This window comes from Lepidochelys olivacea (genome assembly GCF_965140295.1).
Source record: "Lepidochelys olivacea isolate rLepOli2 genome assembly, chromosome: 1".
NCBI lineage: Eukaryota > Metazoa > Chordata > Testudines > Cheloniidae > Lepidochelys > Lepidochelys olivacea.
Window position 1 is genome coordinate 157,220,743 of NC_140411.1, and position 23,971 is coordinate 157,244,713.

General features: G+C 43.0%; 1 protein-coding gene across 4 annotated transcripts in view; it reads left to right on the forward strand.

Moving 5' to 3' along the window:
• KDM6A (lysine demethylase 6A) overlaps window positions 1–23,971 on the forward strand; it is a 274,760-nt gene that overhangs the window by 48,380 nt on the left and 202,409 nt on the right. For all 4 annotated transcript variants that reach the window (XM_084642140.1, XM_084642141.1, XM_084642142.1 and 1 more), the window contains exon 4: window positions 23,624–23,673. In XM_084642140.1, the coding sequence (XP_084498266.1) occupies window positions 23,624–23,673 (50 nt within the window). The remainder of the gene's footprint in view (window positions 1–23,623; window positions 23,674–23,971) is intronic.

The following is a 23,971-nucleotide window of genomic DNA, read 5'->3' on the forward strand; positions in this document are numbered from 1 at the left end:
CTGAACATTGATGCAGTCTTGATGAAATGTCATTGCTGTATGCCTTGCTTATCAAGGTTGTGTTGATGTCCCTGTGGATTTTATAACATGCTATTTATTCAGTGCAATGAACAGAAGAATCATTCTATTTGGTCACTAGATAAAATGTCTGAAATTATCTGATAATGCAGATACTTAAAGAGCATAAATCATGTATGTGACTGAAGTACAATAAATATTACAGTGAATAAATTGTTAATAAAATTGTTTCTACATAGTTGATGGGCCACAGCAGTGCTTATATCTTGTTTGCAAATACTGAGTGCATGGTGGTGAGCAGTGCACAAACATTTGTAGCAAAATTGTGCACTTGTTTTAAAACTTCTATAAAACTGTCAATGAAATTGTGCCTCTTTTAAAGTGGTATATTTTAAGACAGTCTTGGGGTTATCGCTGAAAAATTGAGCTAATTGTAAAAATCTTGGCTTTTGAAGAGTTCCTGGTTTGTTTACTAAGAATTTTTGAAAAAGTAAACAGTCTTTGACTACATATTCTGTGAAAGAAATAGGTATTTTAATTGTGTAAATTTAATAGTCAGTACAGTTTCTTGTAGTGATAGACAGTAGCTCAATCTCTAGAGAACTTTTAGTTTGGTCACTGTTTTGATAGACCGTTACAGCCTCAAAGTAGTATTGTAATTGGGGACTACTCTATTGCTCTGTGTGGACAGCTTTGAACTAAAAAAAACATTTTTAATCTTAATTAAAAAAATTGCACATGTGTGATAAAATTAGTACTTTTGCTGCTACTGTAGATATCCCCATCTTTTTTCCCTCTGTTCAGGAGTGATATTTTGGGGTCCATGGAGTCTGCTGGAGGTTCTTAACTCCGGTTAATTGTCAGTGGAAAACTTGATTCTTCTTAGAGTGCTGTCCCTGTGGGTGCTCCACTCTAGGTGATGCTGCGTCCCGGCACCGTTGATCAGAGATCTTCAGTAGCCATGTCTGGTTGGGACACACGCGCTCAGTTGGTATCTCCCGTCTCATTAGAATCTTCCTGAGCGCTTGCGTCCTGCACCCTCCTCAGTTCCTTCTCAACTGTCCTTGGCTGAAGATGGGGCTCGGGGCACTGCTGATCCTCTTCCCTGGTTTCTGAAGGAAACAATTACAAAGAACATAGAAATAGTAACATCCCAGTTGTTTCCCTTCCTTTAGAATAGTTACTTAGTTTAAAAAAAAAAACAAACCCAAAAAACCCCACAACTTTTTTCTTCAAGTTTGTCTCCCGCTGAGACACTCTCCCCTGGCATTACTAGTGCAATAATGCCAGGGGCTTCAGGATTCAGGAAATGTGCTTCCTGTCAGGACTTTATGCCAAGGTCCAATGGACACTTGCGTTGTGTGAAGTGCCTCAGCGAGACACACGTCCCTGCCAAGTGTGTCCACTACACGAGCGTCAAAAGCAGGGCTTGTCATGACAGGGACCTGTGGCTGAAAATGCGTCTCATGCAGAAATCTCTGGAGATGGGCAATGGCAAACCCTCTCCCTCAGGCTCCCCTGCCAGGTCAGAACCGACCGGGAGCCCGGCTTCACCCTCTCACGTGAAGAGGCAAGAAGCCCTAATGTCTCTCCTCAGACACTCAAGAGGGTAAAGGATCTCCTGCAGGGTCTTTACCCTTGGTGTTGTCAGCGCCGAGAGCAGGCAACTCTGACCACCCCTGCACTTCACAAGCAACTCACAGGGGGCTCAAAAGCAGGTACCCAACTTCCTCCAGTGGGAAGCTCTCCTTGGCACCAGTTCCCCTGGCACTGATAATTGACCCAGTGCTGACAATACGTTCCACCCTGGTGCCGTGTTGGCACCAAGCCTGCCTGCCTGCCACCCCCCTCCCCCCCCCCAGCAGATTCAGACCCCCTGTGGGGCTCTTACAAACAGCTCTTGGCTCCTGCAAAAGTGAAACTAAAATTACTCCGGGCTGCTGCTCACACTTCACGCTCTGCAGCACACCAGCCTAGGGAGCAGCAAAAATTCCTGCATCAGCAGGATATCTCTGTGGCCCCTAAGCCTGACTCTCTGCTCCTAGACATGGAGCACTCATTGATTGAACAGCAGCTCTCACCACCTGACCTGGATACTTTCACTGATAGTGAGAATGGCACACAGCAGCAGGCACAGTTCTCCCTGCCTGAGTCTTCCCCTCCACTGGAGCCATACATACCCCAAGACATGAGGCATCATAAGAATCAGCCTCAGTTCCCCTACTTTGTTCCCCAGTGGCCGGGACCCAACTTTTTCCTACCCGGTGCCTTGGCCTCAGTGGTACCCATGGTCGGCTCCTGCCACCGCTCCTCCTTGCGCCCTTTCTACTGGACAGCAAGCTCGTATTACACCTAGATCCCCAGCTCTGTCAACATCTAGAGCTCCCGAACCCCCTCCTGAAGACGTGGGATATGAACCCTTCCCGGATTTACCGGCTCCTGTCTCGCTATCAGTCGCAGAAGTCGCCCTCATGCATCCACCTCCACAAAATGTGGACTACTTTAAGCAATTTCAGGAACTTTTCAAGAGACTGGCACTCATCCAGGACATCCCTTTGGAGGTAGTCCAGGAGACACAACATAGGCTTCTCAAAATCCTCCAACCCTCTGCACCTTCGAAGATCGCAATACCCATAAACGAAGCTCTCCTAGAACCAGCTGGTACTCTCTGGCAGACCCCTGCCTCCATTCTACCAATATGCAGGAAAGCTGATCATAAATACTACATACCCCTGAGGGACGTCGATTTTCTTATTTTCCCACCCACAATTCTATTGTGGTGGATGCAGCAACGCAGAGAACAAAGCAGCCATGCTACCGGCCCACTCCGCAGGACAAGGACCTCAAATGCCTTGACCTCCAGGACCACAAGGTCCTCTTCTACTCTATACCTTCTACTCTATACCTCTTCTACTTTACAATTTAGAATTACAGATTATTCCGCCCTCCTTGCAAGCTAGGACCGTGACAACTACAACAAGCTCTTTGATTTGCCTCCCGTATACTGGAGGACAGGAGAGCAGACTTCAAGTTAGTCCTCGTCAAAGGTCAGTTGGTGTCTAGGATGGCACTACAAGCATCCATGGACATGGCTGATCCAGCAGCCTGCACCACTGCAGTGGTGATGTGCCGCTCTTCCTGGCTCTCGGCATCCGGTATCCCCAAAGGTTTGCAGTCCAAAGTGGAGGATCTCCCCTTTGACAAAGATAAACTCTTTAAAAAACAAAGAAACCAAACAAAAAAAAAACCTAACAATGAAGTCCTTCACACTGTGAAAGACTCTAGAGCCACTTTGCGCACATTGGGCATATAGCTATTCATCCCCAGGAGACCATGGTATCAACCTTATCAGAGGCCCAGCGCACAACAATATCACCGACCCCAGTCCAGACTGGATGACACTGGGAAAAACCGCAACAGATCTCCTAGGTGCAGGCAAAACCAGGCACAACGGGCTACTTCCCACCTTCAGGTAAAAAACAATTTTGAAGTGCTGGTCGGGGGTCTGCACGACCACCCCTTGACTCTGCCACTTATTTGCCCATTTGGCTACCGCCTTCAAGCTTTCCACCATGTCTGGCAACAGATGACACAGGACCGCTGCGTCCTGGAAATAGCTCAGTCAGGTTACTCCATCCCTTTCCTATCTTCCCTGCCCACCCTTTCCCCTTCCCAGTCCCTCTTTGGGACCCCTCTCACGAGCACCTTCTCTGTGTGGAGATAGCTCATCTTCTCCACCTCGGTGCAGTCGAACATGTACCGACGCAACATCAGGGAAAAGGATTCTACTCCCACTACTTTCTAATCCAAAAGAAAGGTGGGGGTGGAGACCTATATTGGACCTACACCGACTCCACTCCTAAGACTTATCTGCAAAAGTGGAAATTCTTCTCCATCTGGTGCTTCCACAGATGCCTAGTACCCCAGACTGCAACCCTCTGACATCTTGGACTATCTTTTTTGAACTAAAACAGGACAGGCTTTCGCTCAGTTCTATCAGAGTACACCTCCCGGCCCTTACCACCTTTCATGACACTCTGGACGGCTATTCACTTTCACCCACCCCACCATGAAACGCTTCATCACGGGCCTGGAAAATCTCTACACTGAGATGCATTCACCAGTAGCCTCCTGGAGTGTCAACCTAGTTCTCTGCGCTCTTATGAAACCCCATTTCGAGCCCCTGGCCACCTCATCCCTGCACCACATGTCCATGAAAGTGGCTTTCTTGGTTGCCATAACGTCAACAAGAAGGGTTGGTGAAATAAGCACCCTGATGGCCTACCCTCCCTACACCATTTTCTCTAAATACAAGCTTAATATACAAACCCGCTCCAAATTCCTCCCCAAGGTGGTGTCTACCTTCCACCTTAACCAATCAATACACTTACCTGTATTCCATCCCAAGCCTTACACGACTCCACAGGAAGCTGTATTACATACCCTCGATGTCTGATGGGCTCTTGCATTCTATCTTGACAGAACTACACCATTTCGTGAATCCCCTAGGCTATTTGTTTCTGCTACCAAGAGATCAAAGGGTGACGCGATCTCTAAGCAAAGACTCTCCAAGTGAATCTCTGTCTGCATCAGATCCTGCTATCAGACCCAAAATGTTCAACACCAGAGGGTGTTAGGAGTCATTTTACTAGAGCAATGTCAACATCTAGCCTTCCTCCACAACATACCTGTTACAGACATATGCAAGGCAGCCACGTGGACATCTGACCACACATTTGCCAAACATTATGCTATCACATGGGATACCATGGCAGACACCATAGTCGACCATATGGTACTGTCTACCGTTGTCCCTCACATAACTCCAAAATCCCACCAACCATAGTGGGTACTGCTTCACATTCACCTAGAGTGGAGCACCCACAGGGACAGCGCTCGAAGAAGAAAAGAAAGTCACTCACCTTGCAGTAACTGAGGCTCTTCGAGATGTGTGTCCCTCTGAGTGCTCCACTACCCGCCCTCCTCCCCTCTACTTTGGAGTACTAGTATGGTTTCTCCATGGTACAGAAGGAACTGAGGTGGGTGCGGGACTCGCGCTCAGGAAGATTCCAGCGAGACGGGAGATGCCAACTGAGCACATGCGTCCCGACCAGGCACTGCTACCGAAGATCTCTGATCAACAGCACCGGGACACACCGTCACCTAGAGTGGAGCACCCACAGGGGGACACATCTCGAAGAACCTCAGTTACTGCAAGGTGAGTAACTTTCTCTTGTGGCTATCATCCATTATGGGGAGCTTACCAAATTGCCATATTGTGTGTTACTTTGAGATAGTATATTTGGAACTTTTAAGAGGGCTGTAGTTATAATGTGGTGATTTTACTTGCATAGTAAAACTCACTGCAAGGATAATTTTTTTTAATTATAAAATTTTGGTGTTCTGGAGCTTTGTGATTGTAGTCCTGTGGCGTTTTTATATATATATTTTTAAGTAGCAAGAAGGATTAAAATCTTTGGCATGAGCAACCCAGTTGTGTTTTGGTGGATTTTTATTGTTTAGCCCAGACTGTTTAAGATGCCTCTGAGCAATAATGAAAAATAAGCAGTTCTAGAGAATTAAATAACCAGGCTTTAATGGATCATTAGCTCTCTGCCTACACCCCTCTCCTTTGTGCTGTCTCTCTCCCCTCCCCTCCCAAAAATAACCCTTGATGAAATCCCTTCAAGGGAGAATGGTATGTTGGGGACACTAGGAAATGAATCTGTGTGTATTTGTATTCTGAGAATATATAACCACCACAAACCTGAGATCTCTAGATCTCTTGTATCAGCTTTGAGTGTGGCCCTTAAGAAGATAGAGAAATCTTGGGAAATAATCTTAGGATAAAAAATTGATATAATGTAAGCAATATCTACTTGAAGAAATAGGTAATTAATTACGTGCTTAATCAGTTGCTTGAGACAATGTTGCATTTTATATTACAATATGCATTTTAATATTCCTAATAGCATTTTTGAGAGGTAGATATATAGTATATCCTTTGAAGGATTTCTGAGCTAAATGTGATCCAGCTGTGCTCTTCAGGGGATGTCTTCTTCATCTCAGAAATGTATTATAGAATGGATGTATCAACTTTAGGCTCTCTTGTTGTGTATTATTTAAAGAGTGCTTATAATACTGATAACTTTCATTGCTGTTGTGGTACTTAGTTTAGTTAACTCTTTTATGTTTACTGTTAACCTTGCGTCTTCTAATGATGGCCATAGTTAGCTGGTTATAACCATTGTTGGGTGAAAACTAAGCTTATGACCATTCACACTCAGGTGTCCCATTTCTCTGGGGACTAATTAGATGTTGTCTTGTCTTTCAAGATAGCTTGGGCAACAAGACTGATTTTTCCCTAAAGTAATCACACATTTGTCATCCTCTCAGCTTAGAGCATCTGTGAGAGAGTAGTCTTATACCTCAGATCCACAGTTCTGTTAATAGATCCCTTGTTAAGCTTACAAAGACCCACTTGTAGGATATGGCACTCCTGGTGTTGAGCTGTGGAACTGCCTTGAAAAGCTGTCTTGTATGCACAAGAGAGCTTGTGTGAGGTGAAATCATTGCCCTACTTTCTATAAGGGAATGACCCCCACCCCTCAGTTCCTTCGCCAATAGTGCAGTGTTAACAGAATTCACCTTTGTGCCCTCAGGGTAGACTTTTCCATAGTCTATCTTATTTTCTTCAGTTAGCTTGTAAACAGTAGCATAGAATAGTTTAACGCCCTTCTCCAGAGAGCCTTTGGTCTCACTGCGATCATGTTGAGCCCTGTAGGGGCTTTAAGAGATGTGCCTGTTATCCATGAATCATACCAAAGACCAACTCCCATGTTCAGTGCCTTCTGTGTCTGGATGAGACCCACTTGGTAACCTAGTGTGCAATTCTGTTCTATATAGGTCTTATACCATGCTCATCATGATAGTACACCTCTACCCCGATATAACGCGACCCAATATAACACAGGTTCGCATACAAAGCGGTAAAGATCCAACACGCTGCTCTGAGCAGTGTGTTAAGGGTGCCGAGCTGGGCCAGGGCTGAGGGGTTGGATAAGGGGCTGAGGGTCTCAGGGGCGGTCAAGGGCTCTCTCCCCCCCCCCCCCCGGGTCTGGGAAGCAGGAGCTGTGGGGGGGGCACTTTTGGGGGCCCCGCAATCCCTAATCCTGGGGGATTAGCGGGGTGCTGGGAGCAGCCCACTCCTCTTCCCTCGCCCTGGCCCCAGCCGTGTCGCTTGGGGGAAGGGATCCCTCCCGCACTCACTGGCAGTGGCTGAAATGGAGCGGCCCAGCCCACTCCACCAGCTCCCAGCCGCGATACTCTGCTTCCTGCCACAGGTGAGTACGGGGGGCGTCTTTTCCCCAACCTCCCCGCACTCACTGGTGGCGGGAAGCGGAGTGCCATGGCTGGGAGGTGGTGGAGTGGAGTGGCCTGGGGCCGCGTTGCTCCGCTTCCTGCTGCTACTGGTGATTGCCTGTCGGGGGGCGAGGGGTGTGGATAGGGGTTGGAGCAGACAGGGGGTAGGGGTGAGGTCCTGGGGGTGATTAGGGATGGAGGACTCTGGAGGGGGCAGTCAGGGAACGGGGAGGAGGGGGGGCAAAGCAAGTTTGATATAATGTGGTTTCACCTATAAAGCGGTGAGATTTTGTCTCCCGAGGACCCCGTTATATCGGGGTAGAGGTGTATCTGAATGATATCCAATAATATATTAAGTATTGTGACTAACGTCTGTCACATGTTTGTTCTCCCATTCTCTCCTTAGGGGGAGCAGTGTATGCAATGGAGTGTCTTTGTTTTGATAGTGTTTTGCTGTGCCTTCACTCCCCCCACTAGAAAGGAGAGACACTTGAGGCTCTTGGCTCTGTATCTTGACAGACTGTAGGCCTGTTGAGAATACCAAGATTAGCCTCTGTGCCAAGGTCCTCTGACCCAAGAGGAGGTGGTCTGCTCTGGCCTCAGCCCTGCCTTCTATCATGTGCACAAGGCTGAACTCTCATCTCCCTTACACTGGGAGCAAATCCTTTGCCCAGCACGAGGGGCCCTGGCTACATCTAAAGCAGTACTGAATACCAAACTGACATCACCCATTTAAGTGTTCACATAATCATGTTACATCTGACCTTGGTGGTAAATAAACATTTAGGCGGTCTAAGGAATCTGTCAAATTTAAAATGAAGGATATAGCTTAATTCCCTCCTTTTGTAAAGCTCTCCAGCTAAATTCCTTTCTCTCCTTCTTCCTGTCAGGGTAGTTGAGTGCTAAGAATTTGCTCCCAGTTCACTTGTCTGTAAATTCCCTGGTGATAAATTTGTGGCTATTTCTAATGCCTTCAAATTATAAGCTACCTACAGTCCTCTTGCGGATACTGCCTGGAGAATGCTCTCTCATTTGTATTTCCATACAAGAAATCAAATAAGTCAGTAAAGTAATGTTTTTTCTTGAGATACCCTACAGATTTTCTTTTATCTGGGATATGTGATCAAATGCAGTCCTGTCCTTACCGGTCTCCACCATAGTTTAATTTTGAACTGGAATTCGAAATTCGAGGCCAAAAATCTGTTGTCTTTTAGCCTCATAGTACACCACTAGATGGTGCCAGTATCTAGCCATCTAATTTTTTTTTTTCAAGTGAACCATGGAGATTCAAGATGCTCAATGGGAGGTATCTTTTTGAAGACCCTCCTAAATTTAAGTAGTCATAGAAGTTAAAGTGGACATATTGGAATAGGTCACAAAGTCCATCATTCTACCAATATTCAGTTAACTACAGTATGTTTTCTAGTGCTTTCTCTAGTCTAGTTTTAAGATGTCTCATTGGATGGTACCATTCACATTTTATCCTGAGGAGAATATTCCACAATCTAATAGACCTTGTTGGGAGGCAGATTTTCCTGACATTCATACTAAAACTTACCCTTTCTTAATGTAAGTATACTTAATATATTGTTGAAGGCTATTTTCCATAGTAAAAGAGGAAGTTGTCTTATTCTTTACCTGTGCCAACAAAATATTTTATAATGCTAGGAATTTCAATGATTAGCTTTAGTATTAGTGGATTAATATTTAAGGATCCTAAATCTGACTATTGTTTACAGGCTGTAACTCTGTCCTATTGACATCATACAACCATATGATTAAGGTCTTTGAGTATTTGTAGTCTTAAGTTAGATTAAACTGATTTTTAAAACATGTTAGATTTCTCTTGCCCTCCCCTGAATGGTATTGCTATATGGCACAGTTCTGAAAGTGCACTTCCATGCTTCAGCATATTTGGATTTCTTTAAAGTTTAACCTTATCTCTGTATTTCCTGTGTTTATGCTGTTTGGTTTTGGAAAAAGTACAATACCTGCATTTATTCTTAATTACTGATATGTACTCTCAATGTAATTTTTGTGTGGAAATTCCTTTTTTTTAAATTAAAATGTTTTAATAGCCATTAAACGTAGAGAATGTTTGTATATTTATAATGCTTTAAAGAGAATATAGTATCCATGTTAAACCATTTTTTGTAAATTAATTTATGACCAGATTCACTGGTATGCTTTAGCTTATTTGTGCTATGCTGTCAAGAACCACGGTTTTCTCTGGAGAGAGCTTGGCTTTGCTCCCCTAGGAAACAGTGAGAAGTGGTGGCATCTTTAATGAAAACACATCTTCAGTCTCACTGAGAGCAATAGAAGATGACAATTATTTAGAAAGAGGGCAGTTCTTTGAGGAATTCTCTATAACAGCACATTTTCTCCATCAGCAGTGGCTTATGAGTACTTTCTGTTATGAAGAATGATAGCAAAAAGTGATTAATATTTTAAAAAATATTTCAGATGTAGCTCATGCATGAGATACGAATGAGTTTTAACTATATGGGAAGTTTGAGTGTGCAATGTTCTGTTATTAGGCACAAAACAGTGGCCTGACACAGATCCTAAATTTCTTAGAGGACCAGTTTTCAATTAAAATTTTGTTTAAACTAATGGATTGACTTGTAAATTCTCATAGGATTTATTCTGTACTCAGAGTAAATGTTGTTTTGTGTAGGATATCCTGTGTTTTTCATATATAACAAAGGTATTGAATCTCTTCTTTAAGTGCAAAACTCAGCTCATTCTTAACTATGGAACCATAAGCGGCGCTTTCTTAATGTTTGCTAGATATATAACAAACATTATGAATTTATCTCTATGGTATAGAAATATACTTAATTTGTTTCATTGCTATGGTGTAGATGCTGATCAGTGACTAACCCAAAGAACAGAGAAAGGGTATTCAAGTTAAAGTTCTGCTGTATGATCGTTTTTTTTAACCTAGTAGACTTATTCCTTAATGTTAATCTTTCGGAAATGTAGCTTTCATCATTCTCAGGACTTCTAGTCTGCCTTTGTAAGTTCACTGGGTTTCTTTGTATTGTTTCTCTTTTATCACTGCTGTACTTTCCGGCATACTTACTGTGTGATTGGAGCTTGATTGAGCCCTTCCATCAGAACGATCTGGCCATCCCTCCCAACCCTTCTCAGCTGACACTGCCCACTTGAAGGAGAGTGCACTTAATGCACACACACAAGGGGGTAGAGTTAAGGTTTCACAGCTAACTGTAAATCTGGTATTTTTGAGTGTTTGACTTTGTAATCTCAATAACATACTTAATATTTTTGCATGTAATTTCCTACTTTTTAAAAGGAGAAAAAGGTAAAAATAAATTGTACTAAGTGCAATTGTAACAATCCCTCTGTCATGCATCATCAATGGGGTTTAAACTCTGAACCTTCAGCACTGTAATAGACGTCTACCACTTCATTTAAGGGACTAACTATATTAACTGGAAGCAGGAGAAGGCTGCATCCTAGAAAGGAGGAATGGGCCACTGCGACTAGGGTGTACTTAGGGGGAGCTTGGGGTGGTTCTGTTCCCCCTCTCTCCAACATGACATCTGCTCCACCAGTCCCCTAGGTGTATTCCTAGTACATTGTGTTCTGTTGCTTTGATGCCAGCATGAACCAAGCACTTTAGAACATTCGTGTTCAGCTGTTAGTCTGGTGAGCTGCCAAAGTTCTCCCGAAGAACACAAGTGAAGGAAGAGAAATGGTGATTTTCATAAGTTTATATCTCAGCAAAATCTGAATGGAATTTCAGGGGACAAAGAACAGCACTTCTCTAGCCAAAGGGCTTCCCCGCGTGCTGAATTTCAAAGGTCTAATGCAAACCAGAGAGTTGCTAGGGGGCAGGATCAGACAAAACGGTACCGTCAGGAGATAGAAGCAATGATAAGCGCAGATCCTCAAAGACAACATCGACCCAACTGCTTAGATACACTGTACCAAGCATATAAATTACTCCCAGTTATGCTGCCCCCCATTTCTCTAGTGAGGAGGAAAAGGACATTTATTCAGTTTCCCCACAGACCCCTCCACCCCCCTCTCTTCACATCAGGGAGCTACAAAAGTCGACCTTTTTGCTTGGACAGGACATTATGAAGCTAGAGGTGACCAACAGGTTTGGTACAGACACCCATGGGTGCCTCATCCATGTCTTTTCCATTGCCTTGGCCCTACTGGGACCCATGGACTGCATACAGGCAGCAATTTTCCAGGTCTTCCAGCTCCCAGAGAGAGAGGCATTCCCCGTCATCCTTAATAGTCAGACCCCCTGAGCCTGAAAGAGAATCTTTTAAGGAATAGGAAGAGAGACAGGATAAAGAAACTATGCCTGCAACCAATATCTCTTCTTCTTTGTCAGACAAAGCAGTCATGCCTTCCCCACCAACAACAGCAGATGATTTCCAGAATGCAATTCTAGGAGCTGTTCAGGAGAATAGCAAATTCTCTTTAAATTCCATTGGAGGAATTGAAAGAATCCCAGCATAAATTACTTGATATACAGTAGAACTTCAGAGTTACAAACACCAGAGTTATGAACTGACTAGTCAACCACACACCTCATTTGAAACTGCAAGTACTTAATCAGGCAGTAGCAGAGACCAAAAAGCCAGAAATGAAGTACAGTACGTTCTTATATGTAAACTACTATGCAGAAGAAAAATGCTGTCTTTTTTTTTTTAGTAAAGTTTGAAAGCTGTATTAAGTTAGTGTTCAGTTGTAAACTTTTGAAAGAACCATAATATTTTGTTGAGAGTTACGAATATTTCAGAGTTACAAACAATCTCCATTCCTGAGGTGTTCGTAACTCTGAGGTTCTACTGTACTTCAGACATCAATGTTGGCAAACATAACTCTACCTATCAATGAAGCACTATTAGACCCAACTATCTGGCAGACTCTGGCCACAATGCCCCCTACCTGTAAGAAGGTGGACAAGAAATATGTGCCCTGTAAGGACATGGACTTTTTATTTTTGCACCCTACACTGAATTCATTGGTTGTCAATGCTGTAAATGAACATGGAAGATAGCACCATGCTAAAATGGCCATATGATAGACTGGAAGAGATTAGATCTATTTGGACACAAACCATATTCCTCAGCAACTCTGTCAATTATGAAGCAGTTCTGACAAAGTATAATCACACAAGTTACTTCAAATTTGAGTGAATTTGAGTATATTCCAGAAGACAAAAAGGAGCAATTTCAGGCAATTGCAAATAAGTGTCCGCTTCTAGTGTGGACTGCATGACACAGCTGCTGACACAGCTGCTCATTGGATATTGACAGCGGTGGTCATGCGAAGGGCATCATGGCTGCGTCTTTCTGGGCTCCCAAAGGAGTTGGAGGCCAGAGTGGAAGATCTCCCCTTTGAAGGCTCAAAACTATTCCCTGACCAAACTGATGAATCTCTCCACTCCCTAAAAGATTTGAGAGCAACATTTAGGATCCCTAGGTATTTACACACTGGTACAAAAGAGAAGGCCCAGTAAATACCCACACTACACAAAGGTCTTAACCTCCTTCATTTGTCCCACCTCAAAGACATTATGATCCAGCAACAAAAAGACAGAAACCTTCTAAACGTAGACCTCCCTCATCACAACCCTGAGCATCTCAACCTCTGTATCAAAGCAACAATTTAGAAAATTTGCTCGAAGCTCCAACATGCTACCCCTGCAGACACGTGCTGCAACAGCCTGAATGTTTCCATCAGTTTGACCACCTTGCCTCTTTCTACCCAGTGTGGCAGAGTATCACCATGGATGGGTGGGTGTAAGAAATAATCAAGAACAGATGTTCAATCCATTTTACCTCCCTCCCCGTTCTGCTTCAAGGACCTCTCTCATGAGTACCTTTTATGTGAGGAAACGAACCACCTCCTACAACTAGGTGCTATACAACTAGTTCCGATCCAACACAGAGGGAAGGCCTTTTATTCCAAATTTTTCCTAGTGCAGAAAAAGAACAGCTGTTGGAGACCCATTCTAGACCTAAGAGTGCTCAATAAGTTTGTGAAAGTACAACAATTCAAGATGGTTACATTAGCAGCAGTAATCCCGGTACTGAACTGGGGGACTGGTTATTGGCCCTCTACTTTCAAGATGCCTGCTTTCATATTACCATTCACCAATCCCACAGGAGATTCATCAGGTTCACACCAGGGCAGAATCACTTCCAATACAGAGTACTCCCATTTGGCCTGTCTTTGGCATCCAGGGTATTCTCCAAAGTCCTTGTGGTGTTAACGGCACACCTCCAAAAACAAGGAATTATGATATTCCCATACATGAACAGTTTCCTACTCAAAGCCCCATCTTGAGATGACGCAGTAATAGCTACACAAAAGACTATGGGCCTTTTCTTATGACTAGGCTTACAAATAAATACTCAGAAATCCTAGTTCACAGGGGCCTACCTCTTTGGAGTGGAGGCTAAAGCCTCCCTTCCAACACACATTCACCACCATAGTCAGGTTGATCTCCACAGTTCAAACCAGCCTGCAGGTATCAGCCAGAGCCTGTGTACAACTACTGGAACACATGGCGGCTGCCACCTTTATCATAAAACATGCCAGACTCCATATGCATTGCATTCAAGGTTGGCTCAGAACAGTTTATGCTTCGCACAGACACCATTTTAAACCATCTCTCAATGCCCTCCACAGTCAAAAGCTCACTTGACCGATGGACAAACCCCCACAATGTGTGCTAGAGTTCACTTTGCCCAACCACCTCCTCCACTGATATTGACGATGGACACATCCCTATTGGGAGTGGAGCCCACTTGAGTGACTACACAGTACATGGCAAATGGTCCCCTTCAGAGTCGACATAACACGTCAACCTGGGGGAGCTCAGAGCAGTCAGAAATGCATATTCTCACTTTTTACCACTAATCAAAGACAGACAGACACACAAAATAATGACAGACGACATAACTTTTATGTTTTACATAAACAGCCAAGGGCAAGATCACCCTCCCTGTGCACTGATGCAGTGAAATTATGGAATTGGTGCATTCACCACAGGGTCAATATCTTGGCTACTTATCAACCGGGACTTCAAAACACCATGGCAGACACATTCAGCAGGAAGTTCTCACAAGAACACGAGTGGGAAATAGATACCACGATCCTACACAAAACATGAATGGGTTGGGGATGTCTGAGCATAGACCTTTTTGCCACATCTGGGAGAGCAAATGCCTTCAATTCTGCTCAAGATCTCCGGGGGATGCCTTTCTTCTCAAATGGGACAGACATCTATACATGCGTTTTCTCCAATTCCATTAATACCCAGAGTAATACACAAAATAAAGAACAAAAAGGCCAAGGTCATTTTGATAGCCACAACGTGGCCCAAACAGACATAGTTCCCTTACCTTTTACGGATGATGGTATACGGGACCTCCCACCCTCCCCATCACTGTTCATCCCATTCCAAACATCTTTTCTCAAGGCGAGATCCATCACAGAAATCTAGAATTCTCCACCTGAAAGCATGGGTCCTTGATGGTTCCAAAATGTCACAACGAGCTGTTCTGAAGATGTAAAAGAGATACTGTTAAATAGCAGAAAAACAGCCATGCACCATGCTCTCCTTCAGAAATGGAAGAGATTCTGGATCTGGTGTGACAGTAGACGGGTTACAGCTATATATCCTCTGCTTTACCGCTGCTGCTGGATTAGATATCCTGAGTTTGCTGAGAATCCATTTCGTGGCCAGTACGCGGCCTTCCCCCACAAGATTGATGGACACTCACTATTGGTGCATCGTACAACAATTTTTTTTAAAGGTATTTGGAAGCTCTAACTTGAAATTCGAGATCCTACGCCACCATGGGACCTTAACCTGGTTCTATGACGCCTTACCAATTCTCCTCTCCCCCCCGTCCCCCCCAGCCCTTTAAATATATGATGACCTGGTGGCTCATACATCTTTCTATGAAGACTGCCATAAGAAAGGCAATCGCATCCTCTTGAGGGTGATCTCACAGACTTACCTCATCCCTTTACAGTTTTCTTCAAGGATAAAGCCACTTCATGACCACATTCAAAGTTCCTACCAAAAATACCTTCATCCTTCATGAATTCACCTCCCATCATTCTTCCCCAGATCTCACGAGAGTAAAAGGGAGGCAGTGTTCCACACACTAGACATTAGGAGAGTGTAAGCCTTCTATTTAGAAAGGATCAAACTTTTCAAGAAATCACCAAGACTATTCCTTACCATTGCAGAGAGATCTAAAGGATAATCCATATTTAAGCAAAGACTCTCAAAATGGATTTCTGATTGTATTAACTATTGCTGTTGTCAACGTGACTTGCAACTCACACTGTACAAGATCACTCTCCACCTCTAGAGCTTCCTTGAACAACATTTAGATTACAAACATTTGTAGAGCAGCAACCTGGGCATCTGTTCACACGTTTACAGAGCATTATGCAATAGCTCAAATCAGCATCTGATGCGCTATTAGAACTGACTGTTTTATCATCAGTAAAGAATCCAACTCTGAAACCTAATGTTATTGCACATGGTGAGTAACATTCTCTTCTTCAAGTATTATCCCTATCTGTGCTCCACTATCTGCCCCCCTCTCATCTACAGAGTTCTCTGAAACCAGTCTGTATACAAGTAGCAGCCGTGTTAGTCTGTATACGCAAAAAGAAAAGGAGTACTCGTGGCACCTTAGAGACTAACAACTTCACGGAAGTTTATGCTCAGATAAATTTCTTAATCTCTAAGGTGCCACAAGTACTCCTTTTCTTTTTGCTAATACAGACTGGTACAGAAAGAACTGAGGGCTGTTTGGCCGCACAGCACTATATAGCGGCCAAATGCAGCGCATGCGCAAATAAATTTGTTAGTCTCTAAGGTGCCACAAGTACTCCTTTTCTTTTTGCGAATACAGACTAACACGGCTGCTACTCTGAAAGATGGGGAGAGCGCATGTGCAGCCCAAATTGGCCCTGCTACCAAAAATCTCTGATTTTAGGCGCAGGGCCTCAGACACACCTAAACTGGAGTACCCATAGGGACACATCTCGAACCTCAGTTGTGGGATAAGGTGAGTAACCTCATCTTTCTTGAGTGGTAACAACTAATTTAGACTCCATTTTGTATATATAGTTGGGATTATGTTTAGAGCCCTGCATGGATAAAAATTTATATCCACAGATATAAATCGATATCTATGGAATGCAGGGCTCTTCTGGGAACTGCAGCGGCAAAAAGAAGAGAACGTGGGGCCGCTGCTCCCAGGAGCCAGCGCCCCGCACCAGCAGCTTCTGCAGCGTGTCTGTACCACCCCTAGCCCTGCCCCGTCCCTTCCACGAAGCTGTCTCCATCTCCTGTCTGGGGGCATGCGTGCCGCTTGAACACAAAAGTATGACCAGGGACAGCTGCCAGTGAGCCTGGTGCCTGCTCCAGTGGGTGGGGCTGGAGATGGAAGAGCATCTTCGCGAGCAGGCTGGCTAACCTAGTGAGGAGGGCTTTAAACTAGGTTCACCGGGGGAAGGAGATCAAAGCCCTGAGGTAAGTGGGAAAGTGGGATACCGGGAGGAAGCACAGGCAGGAATGTCTGTGAGGGGAGGGCTCTTGCCTCATACTGAGAATGAGGGGCGATCAGCAGTTATCTCAAGTGCTTATATACTAATGCACAAAGCCTTGGAAACAAGCAGGGAGAACTGGAGGTCCTGGTGATGTCAAGGAATTATGACGTGATTGGAATAACAGAGACTTGGTGGGATAACTCACATGACATGGATGGTTATAAACTGTTCAGGAAGGACAGGCAGGGCAGAAAAGGTGGGGGAGTAGCACTGTATGTAAGGGAGCAGTATGACTGCCCAGAGCTCCGTTATGAAACTGCAGAAAAACCCGAGTGTCTCTGGATTAAGTTTAGAAGTGTGAGCAACAAGAGTGATGTAGTGGTGGGAGTCTGCTATAGACCACCGGACCAGGGGGATGAGGTGGATGAGGCTTTCTTCCGGCAGCTCGCAGAAACTACTAGATCTCACGCCCTTGTTCTCATGGGTGACTTTAATTTTCCTGATATCTGCTGGGAGAGCAATACAGCGGTGCATAGACAATCCAGGAAGTTTTTGGAAAGCGTAGGGGACAATTTCCTGGTGCAAGTGCTAGAGGAGCCAACTAGGGGGGGAGCTTTTCTTGACCTGCTGCTCACAAACCGGGAAGAATTAGTGGGGGAAGCAAAAGTGGATGGGAATCTGGGAGGCAGTGACCATGAGTTGGTTGAGTTCAGGATCCTGACACAGAGAAGACAGGTAAGCAGCAGGATACGGACGCTGGACTTCAGGAAAGCAGACTTCGACTCCCTCAGGGAACGGATGGGTAGGATCCCCTGGGGGACTAACATGAAGGGGAAAGGAGTCCAGGAGAGCTGGCTGTATTTCAAGGAATCCCTGTTGAGGTTACAGGGACAAACCATCCCGATGTGTCGAAAGAATAGTAAATATGGCAGGCGACCAGCTTGGCTTAACGGTGAAATCCTAGCGGATCTTAAGCATAAAAAAGAAGCTTACAAGAAGTGGAAGGTTGGACATATGACCAGGGAAGAGTATAAAAATATTGCTCGGGCATGTAGGAATGAAATCAGGAGGGCCAAATCGCACCTGGAGCTGCAGCTAGCGAGAGATAGGTTTCTTCAGGTATGTTGGCAACAAGAAGAAAGCCAAGGAAAGTGTGGGCCCCTTACTGAATGAGGGAGGCAGCCTAGTGACAGAGGATGTGGAAAAAGCTAATGTACTCAGTGCTTTTTTTGCCTCTGTCTTCACTAACACGGTCAGCTCCCAGACTGCTGCACTGGGCATCACAACATGGGGAATAGATGGCCAGCCCTCTGTTGAGAAAGAGGTGGTTAGGGACGATTTAGAAAAGCTGGACGTGCACAAGTCCATGGGGCCGGACGAGTTGCATCCGAGAATGCTAAAGGAATTGGCGGCTGTGATTGCAGAGCCATTGGCCGTTACCTTTGAAAACTCGTGGTGAACGGGGGAAGTCCCGGATGACTGGAAAAAGGCTAATGTAGTGCTAATCTTTAAAAAGGGGAAGGAGGAGGATCCTGGGAACTACAGGCCAGTCAGCCTCACCTCAGTCCCTGGAAAAATCATGGAGCAGGTCCTCAAAGAATCCATCCTGAAGCACTTACATGAGAGGAAAGTGATCAGGAACAGTCAGCATGGATTCACCAAGGGAAGGTCATGCCTGACTAATCTAATCGCCTTCTATGATGAGATTACTGGTTCTGTGGATGAAGGGAAAGCAGTGGATGTATTGTTTCCTGACTTTAGCAAAGCTTTTGACACGGTCTCCCACAGTATTCTTGTCAGCAAGTTAAAGAAGCATGGGCTGGATGAATGCACTATAAGGTGGGTAGAAAGTTGGCTAGATTGTCGGGCTCAACGGGTACTGATCAATGGCTCCATGTCTAGTTGGCAGCCGGTGTCAAGTGGAGTGCCCCAGGGGTCGGTCCTGGGGCCGGTTTTGTTCAATATCTTCTTAAATGATCTGGAGGATGGTGTGGATTGCACTCTCAGCAAATTTGCGGATGATACTAAACTGGGAGGAGTGGTAGATATGCTGGAGGGCAGGGATAGGATACAGCGGGACCTAGACAAATTGGAGGATTGGGCCAAAAGAAATCTGATGAGGTTCAATAAGGATAAGTGCAGGGTCCTGCACTTAGGACGGAATAACCCAATGCACCGCTGCAGACTAGGGACCAAATGGCTAGGCAGCAGTTCTGCGGAAAAGGACCTAGGGGTGACAGTGGACGAGAAGCTGGATATGAGTCAGCAGTGTGCCCTTGTTGCCAAGAAGGCCAATGGCATTTTGGGATGTATAAGTAGGGGCATAGCGAGCAGATCGCGGGACGTGATCGTTCCCCTCTATTCGACATTGGTGAGGCCTCATCTGGAGTACTGTGTCCAGTTTTGGGCCCCACACTACAAGAAGGATGTGGATAAATTGGAGAGAGTCCAGCGAAGGGCAACAAAAATGATTAGGGGTCTGGAACACATGACTTATGAGGAGAGGCTGAGGGACCTGGGATTGTTTAGTCTGCAGAAGAGAAGAATGAGGGGGGATTTGATAGCTGCTTTGAACTACCTGAGAGGTGGTTCCAGAGAGGATGTTTCTAGACTATTCTCAGTGGTAGAAGAGGACAGGACAAGGAGTAATGGTCTCAAGTTGCAGTGGGAGAGGAGGTTTAGGTTGGATATTAGGAAAAACTTTTTCACTAGGAGGGTGGTGAAACACTGGAATGCGTTACCTAGGGAGGTGGTAGAATCTCCTTCCTTAGAAGTTTTTAAGGTCAGGCTTGACAAAGCCCTGGCTGGGATGATTTAATTGGGGATTGGTCCTGCTTTGAGCAGGGGGTTGGACTAGATGACCTCCTGAGGTCCCTTCCAACCATGATATTCTATGATTCTATGGGACAACTGCGCCAGAGGAGCTGCCAGTGTGGGGTGCTGGCTTCTGGAAGCGGCAGCCCCATGCTCTGCTCCCTTTGCTGCTGAGTTTCTCGGGAGAGTCCTGCAGTTCCACAGATACCGATTTATATCCTCGGATATAAATTTGTATCCGCACAGGGCTCTAATTATGTTTTCCAATGTGTATTACTTTGAATTTCATCTGCCATTTTGTTGCCCTATCACCCAGGTTTATGAGATCCATTTGTAAGTCTTCACCTTCGGCTTTGGACTCAATAATCTTGAGTAATTTTGTCTCATCTGCAGATTTAGCCACCTTGCTGTTTACCCCTTTTTCCTGATTATTTATGAATGTTAAACAGCACAGGTCCCACTGCAGATCCTTGGTGGATGCCACTATTTACCTCTCTCCATTGTGAAATGTGACCATTTATTCCTATTCTTTTTTTCATAGATTAGTAATTGGTTAAAAGATAGGAGAGGACCATCTCTCTTATCCCATGAGTGCTTACTTTGTTTAAGAGCCTTTGGTGAAGGACCTTGTCAAAGGCTTTCTGAAAGTCCAAGTATACTATATCCACTGGATCATCCGTCTCCACATGTATATTGGTACTCTCAGAGAATTCCAATAGATTGGTAAGGCATGGTTTCCTTTTACAGAAGCCGTGTTGACTCTTCCAACATGTGTTTATCGGTGGCTGGTAATTCTGTTTTATTGCTATCGTTCCAGTCAGTATAGTTGCCTGATACTGAAGTTAGGCTTACTGGCCTGTAATTGCCAGGCTCTACTCTGCAGACTTTTTGAAAAGAGGTGCTTTCAACTTCCTCTATTATAATAGCAGTGTGTTCCCTTCATACAATAAAATTGGTTTAAAAAAAAATTCTTCCTATAATACTGTTTATAATAAACTCAGATGGGAATCGTACTTTTTTTCCTCAATCCTTTAATCATATTATGGAATTCGTTTGGGCTCACTGTAAGGCAGTAGGTAAGCCTGTTTATTTTTGCAGCCTGCAGGGTTTCCATATTCATTTAGGACTTTTCAGCAACAGTTGTCAGCTTGGTAAATTCATTAACTGATTTTCTTAATCTGAGATGCATATCACTTGTATCCTTTGAGTAGTATTTATTAATTTAGAAGTGTTCCCTTTGTCTTTCAAACAGCTGTATTGAAAATGGTCTTCGTTATAGTAAAAGAAACTTAGGCCCCCTCCCAATCTTTTTATGAAAATTCTTTCAAATTAACTTGTTTAATTTAAACATTATTTAGGGGTTGTGAAAACAGAAGTCACAACATTATTTTAATATATGAAAACCAGAAAGTGAATGACTCTCATCTAAGTGAAAATGACTGGTGAAATTTGTTTTTAAAGCTGAGGAATTTTAAGAGTATGAATGGTAAAACTTAGTTTTTTCAGTTTTGAGGTTTTAACAAGACTTTAATAATCAATAGGAAATTTTTTAATTGATTAGTATTACTGATATGAACTTATGCTTAAATTTCTTTAAAAATGTATATAAAAACTTTCGACTGTTTAACGTGTTTTTTTTGGTGATTATTATAGTGCAATGAAATGCACTTCTATATAAAAACACATGTTCTCTTAATTACTACAGTTTGTTAAATCTTAAATAATATACTGTTTTTAAAATTACTTGTATTGTTTAAAAACAGTAATCTTGTAACTTCCTTCAGTTTTAGGTGGACTCTTTGCTATGAGAATCTGAAACATTACAAGAAAGAAAATCTCTTGTTTTATAGATGATTGTCAGAGGAAGGTCATCCATGTGTTCAAAAATTACTTGTCTTTGTAGATTAAATTCAATATGAATATCTGAGGTGTTTAAATTGGGAAAGACTCAGTTGGTTAGTGATACTGTAAAATATCACAGCCTATGATTAATATCACAGCTGATTTTAGACTTATACAATAGTTTATTTTGTGTGTGTGTGAAGAGACTTAATATTTTTTAAAAACTGTTTGAATTAATTGTCGTGAAATCGTCAGTTGGATTAAGTGTTTAGAGTTCTTTTCAGAATAGTCTTATTCAGATAAGCTATACATATAACTGCTATGCATTATTAATGGTGGTCAGTCTGAGGAGTAAAAGTGACTTGTTGGGTAGATAGGTGTAAATAGAAGGAATGTAAATCTACAGTATCTTGTGTTGCATGTAAATCTACAACAAAAAATGTTGATGTGGTCCCTTTAAAGAGTAACTGCAGTTTGATTAAAACTAACTAACCAACAAAAAACAAAAAACCAAACCCCAAATCCTTATGGCTTCTCAAAATAATATCAAATTTAAGAATAAGGCTGACTGATCATCAAAATATAGCAAATCAGTGAAGCTTGCTTTTATATCTGTAACTTAAGTTGATGATTTTGGACTCATGGATGTCAGGTGTAAAAGATGAAATATTTGCCTTAACTTTGAATATAGTTTTAGATTTGTGTTGCATCTTTTACATTCGTACTTTTCATGTAATATGATAGTATTCCCAAAAAGTCCCAGATTAGATCCAATCGCATGGTGAGGAGCTTGATCTAGAAATACTGTTTTTTGTAAATATATATTTGTATTCTTGCTCTTAAGTATCTGCGATATTTCTGAAAGTCTTGAATGGCTCTTGGTCTGTTATGTAATTGAGTATGTAGGGCATGCGCTTACCAAGTATGCTATAATTTAGAGACCCACTCTATGGTGCTTCAGTGCGTTAATTTTGCATATAGAAAACCTATTGCTTTTCCCATTCCCCATAATGGTCTGCTTTCCTGTCTTTCCTTGGATTGTGAGCTCCTCAAAACAGGGACAGTCCCTTTTGAGTCTTTGGAAAGTTCTTAGCACATTGGATGCTACTATTAAACTTAATTAAATTTCTTATGAAACGGATACTTTTCAGAGGTGAAAATATTGACTTTTTAAGGTATTAATGGATCGTTATTTAAAATGCTACTTGTGTTTTTGCATGGCACCTGTTTTCATAAGAATATAAGCTCTGTATTTATGCCTGTCTGGCAGTGAGTACATTAATTAGCAAAGGTGGGGCTTGACTTTGGGTTGGGTTTTTTTTTTTTTTTAAACACAACAGACATTTACTTGCCAAAAGACTAAACCTATTAACCAGAATTTTTTTGAGGGGAGAGCAGTAAGTTGCAGGAACAATGATTTGTTGAGAACTCTATCTCCAAATTATGGTAATTCAGTGATTCATACCAGAGTACTGTGTCTAGATCCATTTTAAGAGCTCTGTCTTTCATAATGGTCTTGGGCTTGGTAAGTGTTGGATAAAATTGAAGCTTTGCTCCCGCTGTCACCACCCTTTATCTGATCATGGAAAGGGAGAGGGTGCTTCTTCTGTAATCTTTCTGTAGATCAGTCTGGTCTTTTTCCCTTGCAAAAATTGTGCAAGACACCAGAGAGCGTTGTAAACATGCTAAGTAATTTAAATTTAATCAATAGCAGCTTTGTCAAACCAAAATTTCAGTCAATAATTTCTTTCATAAACTTACTTTAAAATGTTACTAGATTGAATTTTATGTAAATTATGTAAATCATGATAACATTCACTTTTTGGTTGAGACACTTTCTACAGCAAAATTGTAATCTTCAGGAAATACTCTATCCATAACAGTGCATAGTTTATTGTTAAATAATTTAATAAAAGTAACACTATCATTTCCATATTGCATATTTTTATACCCTTAAGGCTTTATTTTCAGTCTTGTTCTTTTTAAAAAACAACAACCTTTTTCTCTATTGCAGCATTATCTGCCTACCAGAGGTACTACAGTTTACAATCTGACTACTGGAAGGTCTGTACATACTTATTTTTTTTCTAATTGTCTTCTAAATGTTTGGATTTCTAAAGTGGGTTAATGTGGGTATAACTCTGCAGCATCTATTTTTTGCCATGTAACATTCGTATTAATGGAAATGTTTCCCCTTCTGTACATACAATTTGTCTAAGTTAAAAATAGAAACAAACCTTTTGTTTAACTAGCTAACACTTCCAAAAACTAGTCATGTTTTTTGTGGAATTTTGTTTTGATCCATCTTTACTGCAATTTTTCATTAATTACCCCTGTGAGATATTTGAGGAAGTTTGAGTAT